Genomic DNA, 12,337 nt, shown 5'->3' on the forward strand with positions numbered 1-12,337 from the left:
GCATTCTTGTGCTTTTCTGTCTCTCTCTCTCGCTTTTCTTCGTTAATGATTTTTCTCTTTCTCGTTAGTCTGTAACAACGTAACGTTAACGAAATGTTTAGCTGCAGATTATAAAAATTAGCTTCTACAAATCACGCGAAAACAGAACCTTATTGAAAGAAATTTTTCCTTGCTGATAATAATAATAAAAAAAAAATTAAAAAATCCACCCATAACAAACCAAAACGAATAGATAGGTTTTACTTGTTATACTCGAGTATTTTGGAAGTGGTCACCCCTCATAATGCCCACTTTTGTTTGGTCTAGAATTTGTTTGTCCACAGACATTATGTTAATCGTTAAGAATGGCCACTCGAATTTCTCCGGCGTTTTCATCTCCCTGACTTTATATCTTTTATTTAGAGAAAGACGAAGGAATAAAAGGGAACAGAAAGTAAGTGAATTAAAAAAAAAAAAAAAAAAAAAAAAAAAAACAGCACTGGAACGCTTTTAACAATTCATCTCTCTATGTGGGAAGAAAACAACGTTTATCTTCAGAACGGAAAATTGGGAAGAAAGTTAATCGAATATTTCAATTGCTAAAGAACGCAAATAAATAAATTCTTTGAGAAAAAAGGTGAGATTTTAAAAAAGAACAAAAATTTTAAACTCTGTAATGTCAAGCAATGCCAAAAAAAAAAGTATTCTAACATAAACTAAATTCGTGTTAGCAAACCGATGTTTCAACATAAAGTAGAAGGAAATTGCATATGTTTTGGGCAGCGAAAATTTATCTGCCAGATGTGAATGACTTGATTTAGAAGCTGTATAAAATTGAAATTATTGTGTCATAAAATATTAAATTTCAATAATATTTCATGTGAAGATTAGTTGGTGAAGCTCTCGATGGGTTTGCCATGATATGGAAATAAAAATGCTTTTAGAATGATCAAAAGCGGATTGTTTATCCGTGTTCTACCAAATAAAACTGTAATTGGAAAGTGTTAAAAAAAAGACAGAAAATTGAAAAGAATCTATTCGCATTTATTTTATGTGTGATTGCAAATGAGAAATCTCTTTAGCATTTGGAGATTAGAATGAACAAGCAGGTTCCAATAAACAAGCGAACAGCAGCATTATTTTACATATCTGGGAATTTCCTTCACATTGATGCTAAAACATAGATAAAATGTTTAATTTTCGATTAATGGCAAGTAAATGTTGATCAAATAATGAAGACAAAGAAGAAAAATTCTGGTTTGACATTATTATTTGTCATGCTTACGAAGCTGGATTAATGAAAATGACAATTCTTCCCTTTAATACAACCTCAAAATTATGCCCATTATATCACGAAGTGATAAAAGATTTCAAATTAAAATAGAGGTAATATGTTACTTATTGTAAGTATCAATGAATGTGGCCATATTATATGACGAGAACTGTGTTATGGATGAATGTGACGGTAAAATATCAATGGAAAAATTCTGTATCAGATTCTCTTATCGGTTTTAATGCGACTGGAGAAATTAAAACCGAGATATTATTATCAAATGCTTCGTTTGCAGTAGACTTAGTAAAAGTAATAGAACACAGTTGATTTTTTTCGTCGAAGCAGAAGCGAAAGATGATTAATCAGAGCTCTCCAGGCTAGTTAGAATCAAGTCTGATTTCTGATTAATCGAACACGAAGGTTCTGAGGATTGCTGTGATGACCTTATTAACGAATAGGAAGAACACGTGTTGCAAAAGGTTAATTCGCAACAATAATTTTTAAATCCTTTTCATTAAAATGTTTCCATTTAAGCTTAAAAATCTGAAATTATTCGATTTATTATTTTACTAAAAATGAATTTTTCAGCCTCATAGGTGTCCATTTTTAATATATATATAAAAAGAACTTTTAAATTTAGGAGTGTCCGAATAAAAAAAATACTTTCTCTTTAGATAAGTCTTAAATTCCCTGTATCAGAAGAAATGAATTAGGAATTGTTTTAAAACTTAATTTGTCTTTAAAAAAATAAAAGCCTTTTAGGTTGGCGACTTTATTTGGAGCGAAGAGTTGCCACTAGAGTGTTTTCATTGTATAACTCAAGTATTGAAAAAAATAGATACATAAACTTTCATTCCTGCATATTTTTGTAGAAACCATGAAAAATTCGCCAAAAGATTGGTTAAACATTTTAGTTTTCCAGTAGAATATGCATTACTATGAGCAATAAATAACTTTCCAATAAAAGATAAAAACGTTTTTTTCTTTTTTTTTTAATTCAAAAATGTTTTTCATCTTCTCTAAAACAGAATTTTCACATTACTGTTTTGTTTCTACTCTGCAGATTCGAAATTTTCTCAAGTAAAATTTAGAACAGTAATAAGTCGCAGACAAATCGCAAATTTCTACTTTTAATATACGTTTGTAAAGAGTCATGATATATTAAATCGTCCACAGCTTCTTAAACTTCTTCCTTTCATGAGACTCTTTTCCATCTGCAAAACTTTTTCCCATCTCTATTTTCATTTAAAATGGTTTTTAATGCTCCATCTAATTAGAAAATTAAATTTATGTCGGGTAACTACGCACACGGACAAATTTTTTAAATTTTTAGTATACGAAACATTGCAGTAACCCTCCAATTTGAACAGATAATAAATTAGAGATACATAATCCACGATTTTTTGAATAAAAATAATTTTGCTATAATTATTTTTAAATATTTGTTCCAAATATCTGTTATTTCAATCATATTATTAATTAAAAATTATTACTTTGTATTAAATATAAAATTTATTAATTTAATCGATACTTAATTTACTAATTTAAGTAACGTGTGATTGAATTAATTTACCTATTTCAGCTTACTTCTTAAATTTGATTTTTTATCAAAACTATTTATTTAATTTCTTTATTGGAGTAAACCATTTTCTGAAAAATGTTAATTAAATATATATGTCATTTCTTTAAAATGTTGACTTTAGTTCTTTAATTTACCAATAGATGGCGCCAGCAGAATGTACGCCATCAAAGTCATGTCACAAGCAATTAAAAATGATCTTTAAGGAATAGTGCATCGTCAAAGGCGAATATCGGAAAGTCAAGGTAGAGATGCATAATCCACGATATTTTGAATAACAAATAATTTAGCTATTGTTATTTTTAAATATTTGTTCCAAATATCTGTTATTTCAATCATATTATTAAATAAAAATTATTACTTAATATTAAAAATAAAATTTATTAATTGTAATTAATACTTAATTTACTAATTTAAGTAACGTGTGATTGAATTAATTTATATCTTTCAGCTTACATCTTAAATTTGATTTTTTTTCAAAACTATTTATTTAATTTCTTTATTGGAGTAAACCATTTTTTGAAAAATTTGAATTAGATATATATGTCATTTCTTTAAAATGTTTACTTTAGTTCTATGTTCTACCAATAGATGGCGCTAGCAGTAAACAGAATATGAGTAAAGTAAAGTCACAAGCAATTAAAAATGATTTGTATGGAATAGTGAATCATCAAATGCAAATTTCGGAAAGTGAAGATCACTCTCATGAAGTGGAGCGGCGACTTCACACTAGAGATGCATAATCCACGATTTTTTGAATAACAAATAATATTGCTATTGTTATTTTTAAATATATGTTCCAAATATCTGTTATTTCAATCATATTATTAATTAAAAATTATTACTTAATATTAAATATAAAATTTATTAATTGTAATTAATACTTAATTTACTAATTTAAATAACGTGTGATTGAATTAATTTATCTGTTTCAACTTACTTCTTAATTTTTTTTTCTCAAAACTATTTATTTAATTTATTTATTGGAGTGAACCATTTTCTGGAAAAGGTGAATTAAAAATTTATGTAATTTCTTAAAAATGTTTACTTTAGTTCTATATTCTACCAATAGATGGTGCCAGCAGTCAACAGAATATATGTAATCAAAGTCAATCATGTCACGAGCAATTAAAAATGATCTGTATGGAATAGTGCATCATCATATGCGAATATCGAAGGTCACCCCCGTAAAGTGGAGCGGTGACTTCGCACTTTCCAGTGAAATCACCGCTCGGATAAATTTCAGTGATATGCAATTCAATAATACAATAATTTCAATAACCGAAACCGGTCCGTTCACTTTTCAATCCATTCACAGATTTTTTTTCGAGAGCTTCCATTGGACAGATCGTATCGATTGTTACTTTCCAGTGAAGTCACCGCTCCGGCAAATTTCAGTGATATCGTAACGATTGTTACTTTCTATCGTGATCCAAAACCTGTAACCGAAATATCACCAGTAAGATCGTATCAAGGATTTGAATCACACCCCTCTTTGAAAAGTATTGATCACTTGTATTTCTGACATTTTGATATTGGTTACGTAATAACCGCTCGTAAAATATTCGTCATCCCTACTTCACACTTTCCAGTGAAGTCACCGTTCCTATAAATTTCAGAGATATAAAATTCAATGATACGATAATACCAAGAATAACTGCTCCGTTCACTTTTCAATCCGTTCACAGATTTCTCCTTTTCTGTTTCGTTCGAGATCTTCCATTGGACAGATCGTATCGATTGTTACTTTCTATCGTGATCCAAAATCTGTAATCGAAATATCACCAGTAAAATCGTGTCAAGGATTTGAATAACACTCCTCTTTGAAAAGTATTGATCACTGGTTTTTGTGAATTTATGATATTGGTTACGTAATAACCGCTTCGTAAACTATTCGTCATCCCTAAACACAGGTTCAAAAAAATGTGAAAAGTCATGATCAGTATTATGAAGGCCAATATAAGGCACAATGTGGTGTCCTCAAGTCCTTTTTATTGGATATAAATTAAGAAAATAGCAATGGAAATTATTGATTTTAATCCTAGTTAAAACTTATGGTTTAAGAAATGAACATCACATGAAATCTCTTTTCTCAAATTATAAGTCATATTTGAAGCCTGTAATCTAAATCGTCTTTATTTTAATCGTAATCTTAATCGGAAACGTGAATTCGTCTGCCTTTTCTTTGCCGTGCCGTCGTATGTTTCTGTTTTCATCAACCGTATGTTTACTTTTTGATTGCTCTCGCACTTGATTAATTTTGTTTCTTTTAGTTATAAGACTTTGCTAAATAATTAAGCAAGGAAGTTTGTAATACTATTTTATGACTTTCGATAATAAATTCTATTAACTCTTAATTTTCCGCACTTACCCCAAACTTAACCACTATTGTTGTTTTATTAGAAAATTATTCATTAACAATTAAAATAAACTTTTTCGAAATAATTTAAAATATATATATAAACCGAGAAGTTAAATTTTTTCTGAAAGATGACATTTTCCATTAAATGCTGTATATTTAAATAAGAGCACATGCTTCATTTCTCCTTAGTCATTTTGGTGTTTATTACGACATACAAATTTTCTTTCTGTCTTTATATATTTTTTTTTTTTCGATATATGTACAGTGACTGGGATTTTTTCAAAAAATTCCGTATTCAGAAGTATTTAGTATTCAGATGGTTTCTCAGGATACAGTTTGTAGTAAAATGTATTATGAGATTACTGGATTAAGTTTTTAATTATATTTATGAAATCTATCTATAAGAATAATTTATAAAGACAAAAGCAAAGAGAAGAGTCAAATCATCACATTGTACATATTAAATGTGTCATGTCACTTTAATTGTAGTATCTTTTGCATTCTCACAGGAGGAAAAAATGATATGACATCACAAGTGTAAAACCATTAAGCTTTAGTTGACATGGAAATTTTTTATGAGTGAAAAATTTTCAATTTGAAATATATCCAGATTGAACCACAGAATTTTGCATTCTAAATATTAATATGTTTTTTGTATATTTTTACAAATTCTGTTCTTACTGTAATTTTCAATTGCATGCTTATTGAGATAAAAACAGGAATTTTAATTTATCCTGTATTTGATTTTTAATTAGTCTTTATATTTATTATAGTATTATTTTCTCTGTTGTTTACTCTTGGCAAATATCTCAAAATGGCAATATTTTAAAATCAGTTTAAAGAAAAAGATTAGTTTATATTACAGAAGAGCAATTTGATTGATTACAGAAATTTAGTTTAGATTTTTTATTCATTCTTAGAAATTTCATTTCCAAATATTTTATTAAAACTTTTGTGTAAAGTGCTCACTTTTCAGTGTAATTTTTAACCTTTCACTGTATTCTGTTACATACATGAATTGATATTGTCTATTTTGAGTTTTAGTATAGAAATTTTACTACTATCTATCTTATAGTATATCTGAAAATATACATATTTTATTGTTTATGCACATTTTGGACCAATAGTTGGAAATGCTGGACTTAATACAAGAAATTAAAATTAAAACTTTCATAAAACCATACGATTACAATGTTTTGAATAGGCTTCTGACAAATATGTTAATGGACTAATTAATTTATATTATATTTGGAATTAATATATGTTAGATATATCAAAAAGGTTACAAAATGACTTGAAAAAGAACCCAAAATAGTCATAAATAGAAGTGGAAAGATTTGATTAAATACAACATTTATGATATATTATTTGGATTTGATAGCAATTTTGTAATGAGGAAGATACTGTGAATCCTGAAGCTAAAATGAACATCTCTGCTTCAGTTCACAGGAAATTTCAAAGAGAGTGATATATGGTGCATGAGGTGAATGGAAAATATTTAGTAACATTTAAGGCATGTGTGGAAAAACTCCCAAAGCAAATAATTGCATGTCTTGCCCAATTACCATTCATAATATGTAAACTAATTCAATAGAACATGAGTGGAGTTGACATTGGTAAAGCATTGGTGGTCTCTGTACAAACCAAATGTGGCATATATATTTGATATTTTGGCATATATATAAGCAAGGTATATGAAACTTACTCAATTGAGTCTGTATATATATATATATATATATATAATATTATTTCTGCAGAATTTTTTTTTTATTTCCATAGCATTTAGACTTTGAAGATGTGAAGGGGGGGAAAAAAACTATTTTTGCTATTTATATATTTTATTTTCATAGATAATATATTACTTGTTGGGTAGGAGTTTGAATTTTAATTTCAGTTTCTTTTTATTGCAGCATTCTCTTTAGATCTCTGACAAAAAGAGCAACAAAACATGATCATTGGTCCCTTTGTGCTTGAAATTGTGCTAATATTTTTTATTGTTGTTTATTTGTTACAAAAATATGGCAACTGTAGAAAGCATCACATTTTAGTTACTGCCAATGTTTTTATTGCATGGTACTTTGCCTTCATCATAATATGCATCTTACCTTTGGATGTATCATCGGTAAGTTTTCACATTAAATATTAGAATTACTTATTTACTAAGTTTCTGCTGAGAACAATATGCTTGCAAAATGAAAGAATTAAAGAATTTTTCAGTTTCTTTAGAACTTTGTCATCCAAAAGTACACAAAAATGTTTTTAATGTAAAAGTTTTTAATTCAAAAATACTGATATATACTGGGTTTTACTGCCAGTAGTTATTTGTGGGTTGTAATTGTGAGGATGCTGTATATATTAATTTCAATGTTCATGTTTGAAATTTATTATGGTATTTATTTATAACTAAAATTTTGTAGAACTAAAGTAAGTGCAAGCAAAATTCAGATTTATTTATTAACATTATTAAAAATTATTTTGAAATTATATTAACTCCTCCTGTTTGTCTTCTCTCTCTTTAAGTGAGGTGAATTTTTTTTCTGTATAGATATTTGTGATATTTTAATATTAATATTTCAGCAATTGAAATTATTGCTAATGTATTTAAGCTATCTTGATTCGTTATCTTTCTTAAAAAATTCCTGTTTGATCTGATTTTCTAAGAACATGCTTTAAACCATTTTCTGTTATGCAGTTAAACTGATAATCTAATTTTCAGAATGCATGTTTGCCAGAGTAAGAAGATTTTAAGAGTTAGAATAAAGATGAAGCATTATGCTATAAAAATAAAAACTTACTCAATAATGATAAACACATATACTCAATAAATGATGGATGTACTATAATTGCTTTTGTATGAAGTGTTCATGTTTACAATATAATTGAGCTGAAATAGTTATTTCTAGAGACAATTTCTTAACAAAATGTGCAATAAAACTTTTAAAAATTAGAAATATTAAAAAAAGACTGCATTTTGCACTGCTTTGAAGTTTCAAATTATTGAGAAACTTGTTAAATTTCTATTACTAATGGCTTGTCATAAGAAAAGTATGAATATAGGGGATCAGCACTGTTAAATGCAGTAGACAAAATATTAAAAAAGACTAAAATGATCCTGCAGGTTACAGTTATTGATTACGCACCATTATGTTCTATCTAAACTAATATTCTTTAAAATACAAGGTTAATATTTTAAAAATTCTACTTTAAATTTTACATAAAATTCACTTATTATATGTAATATGCCAGAAAGTATTCTTTTCTATAAGATTTTAGAGACATGCAAAGTATGAATTTGGAATGACATTAATTTTTGCCTTGGATCTTCGTGCTATACTAAGATGTTACTTACACTGTACTAAGCACCTATTATACTTAATTATTATTAAATATTTTAGATTTTAAGAGATTATTTGTGCTTGAAAGCTGGATGAGAAATTTAAAAGTTAATACCAATTTTAGTATATATATATATATATATATATATATATATATATATATATATATATATATATATATATATATATATATATATATATATATATATATATATATATATATAAATCCTTAATGTTTTAGCACATTCTTTTAAAGATACCTAGATTTCCCTATCCTAAATATATATGTGTCAAAGAAATCCCTGTCAGACCATTGAAGAGAAAATTTCAGCCTCTTTTTTGCTCTTCTGTAGACTGACATATCTTGTCGCTTTTTCCTTGTACATAAATTATGCTTCCCATAGTGAAATAAACTGAAATTCAAAATTCAAAAGTGTCTTCTCTTCAGCCATGCAATTGTTAAAATGTGTTTATACACACACACACACACACACACATTAAATTTAATTTATCCACATTTTAAAAATTAATTTTTTAACCACTTGAATTCAAACATTAAAAAAGTAAAAAAAAAAAAAAAAACTTTAACATCTAAATTTTGTGGGCACCTGTTTTCTCAGAGTCTTATCTTCAGTAGTTTTATCTATCGCATACGAAGCTGCAATATCTTGTGTAAATCACACATCTAAACTAAATTGGTTGCTTTTCTAAATTTTGGGTAATCTCTATTTAAAACTATATACGCTTTCAATGTATTCCCATACTTCTATTATCTTCTTTCTGCCTTGCATTAACAATTACATGTAATTGTATGTATCTATAAATGGAACCTTTTCCATGTTATTGAAGAAGAAAAGTGAAATTAACATTGAAACAGAACTAACTCATCATCTGCTCTTTTCTAGTATTAATGAAGAAGGAAAATAAAACTGTCATTTAAAAAGAATTCATTGCCTGCTCCTTTCTCATAAGTTGTATAACATGTATATATTAGATATCTATATTATTTAGATCTGTCTAGGAAATTAGAATTTAGGAATATGCTTGAAAATATTCAAGCTCTTCCAATTTGAAATGAATATTTTGACCAATCTTGTGAATATTTAAATGGGAGGAAGAAACAAAGTACAATGCTTAGTTGCTTGTATTTGAAACGGCTATAGAAAACTTGTTGCAATGAAGTTAGTCTTCTCTGAGATAGCTTTAACCAATATTGGGCAGAAAATGCCAGTTCTTTGATTTAAATTTTTGTCTGTTTGCCAAATATGATGAGATAGAGACTGATTCTGTTATTTGACCATCATATACATATAACTCAAAAGGATACAAACTCCAAGAAAATAAGTTTATAGGTCCTGCAGTATTTTTTTAAAGTAAAAAGTATTACTTGAACACTTAAGTTACACTTACAGCAAAAAAAGAATTTATATTCAAAAAAAAAAAAAAAAGTGAGTAAATATTCTGACTGATATCCCTAAAAAAGAGGAATTGGAAACGAAGGAAAGAATACAAGAAATATCTTATTTCTGTTCAAGAAATATCATTATTTCTGTTCAAATATCATTACTTCTGATGAAAGCATTGATATAATACAATTTAATCATTACTATATATTGTAAAATCCATGTCAAATAAATAATATACAAGAAATGGATTCACATAAAAGGTAAACCCCATACAGGTTTAAATTATTTTGTCTTAGTTAAATGTTTTACAAAAAAAAAAAAAAAATGCATTATTTACTATGTTGGAAGAGTTTAGAGCAAACATGAGGAATATTTGAATAGCTTTAAACTACTATTCATGAGGAGAAATAAAAAAAAGGAAATTTCATCTTCTCTCAAGAAACTGACTGTTCTATCATTTATGAACAAACCATAATTTCAAAATTGTGTCCATCAGAAAGATAGTTGGCACTATTAGTTGGGCATATTTTTCATCTGATATGGATTGTACCAAACATAATATAGAATAAAATTAATGTTGTAATTTACAATAAACTTTAATGTTTGTGTGTGTGTTTGTTTGTTGCTTGTTTGATTTGAAAATTCCCATTTCTGTCCTAGTGAAAAAATTTTTCCCTGAATATTCCCAGTCTCTTCCTGGTCTCCCTTATGTGTTGTATTATAGAGTAATGAAAAACTTCTGACTTAAACTGTGTGAAAAGTGGAAAATTTTCAACATAATTGAAAATTCTGAATGCTTAGAAATCATTAATTTATCTGTTTTATATGTTTTTAGACGGCTTACCGGCAATGCCTCAGAGATAACTTTGATGCTACAACACCTTACTTTATTGTTACTACAGAAACACCTACAAATAGTAGTGTAATCAGCAATGCATCTTCAATTGAACAGAATAAAAGTGTTCAAAATATTGCTGATTTTCAAGGTAATTTTATAAATTTTCATTATATTCTTAAATTTATTTTAGCATTTAGGTTTTGTAACAATAGGTTTTTGTTCTCTTTTTAGGGCTTTTATCATCTTTAAATCATTCTTTTTTATTGGAGATTTTATTTCATGTTTTTTGGTTTTCTAACTTTATACTTAGATGATATTATTTTAGCATTTTGATATTTTTTTTAGCAAAGTCGTTTAAAATCTTAATAAACCCATATTCATTTGTTTAATTTTGAAATTGTGATTATAATTAATGATGAAATGCCTTAAATATTGAGTGAAAATTTCCATCTATTTTTTAATTTTTTTATTCTGTGTTCTTAAGAGATACTAAGCAGTTAAAATTTCATAATCTTAAGAAAAAAAATCTGTGCACATGTAGGTGTACAAGATTAACAATGATGATTTAAGAGACTTTATCTTTGACTTAAAATCGACATATGCCTTGCCAATCTGATCTTTCAAGCTTATCATGTCTTAGTATCAAGAAACCATGCTAAGATTTGATTTATAACTTACAGTGGGATCTGCTAAAAATTTTATATTATTTTCATATTATACTTGACATTTTAAAACTTTTAAAATTAAATGAGGGAAATTTTACCATTTATGTTGATATTTTATTGGCAAATTTACTGTGCTTAGTACCAAATAGTTTTATTGATTTCCTTCAACTTTCATTCAGTTGCCATCTGAGCTTCATAGCAGATATTTTTATGATGATTAAGGACTATTTGAAAGATAATTTGATCAACTTTAAAAAAGTTAAGTTTAGAATCATTGAAAAATGTGGTTTGTTTTGGATTTCTTTACATATTAAAATTTAGCAAAAATTTTTTCTGTATTTTAAGTTTTGGGAATACAAAATAAATTTTCATCTACTTTTCAATATACACTTGTGTATACAGTTTTGTAACCTTATTATATTGAAAATAAACCGAATCTATATACAAAATGCTTATCGAAGATATTCAATTTATTTTGAAAATTTCTCTCTCTTTCTTTTACATTGAGTTAAGCATTAAAATGGTTAATTATATATATATAAAAAGGTATTTGGAGGAAGAATGGGTTCCTGCTTTGTGAAAAGCAGTTTATCAGGCACTTTCAGTAATAGTTAAAATAGAGGTATAACTTCAGATTATTTTAAACTCTGTTATACACATGTTATATTAACTAATGACCAACTCCCCATGAAGTATGAGAAATTTTCTCAGATTTGTATCTTTTTATGATATTATTCAATGACCATCTTTAGACAGGTAAGTAAGTTATTAATGTCAGGAATAAGTATTGCATGAGATACAGGCATGCTTGTCTGGTTAAAATTATAAACAAAAACATCAAATATTTGTTGGATATTTAGTAATTTTCATTTAGAAATTAAAAGAATGATAATCGTAAAT

At 27.0% G+C, this 12,337-nt stretch overlaps 1 protein-coding gene across 2 annotated transcripts in view; it reads left to right on the forward strand.

Annotated features, from left to right (window-relative positions):
- The first annotated feature begins 5,014 nt into the window (after positions 1-5,014).
- The window catches only part of LOC129958130 (G-protein coupled receptor-associated protein LMBRD2-like), a 44,317-nt gene continuing 36,994 nt past the window's right edge, over positions 5,015-12,337 (forward strand). For both annotated transcript variants that reach the window (XM_056070329.1, XM_056070330.1), the window contains exons 1-3: positions 5,015-5,052; positions 7,104-7,315; positions 10,770-10,920. In XM_056070329.1, coding sequence (XP_055926304.1) covers positions 7,142-7,315; positions 10,770-10,920 — 325 coding nt within the window. In that variant the 5' untranslated portion in view covers positions 5,015-5,052; positions 7,104-7,141. The remainder of the gene's footprint in view (positions 5,053-7,103; positions 7,316-10,769; positions 10,921-12,337) is intronic.

This window comes from Argiope bruennichi, chromosome X1 (genome assembly GCF_947563725.1).
Source record: "Argiope bruennichi chromosome X1, qqArgBrue1.1, whole genome shotgun sequence".
Taxonomy (NCBI): domain Eukaryota; kingdom Metazoa; phylum Arthropoda; class Arachnida; order Araneae; family Araneidae; genus Argiope; species Argiope bruennichi.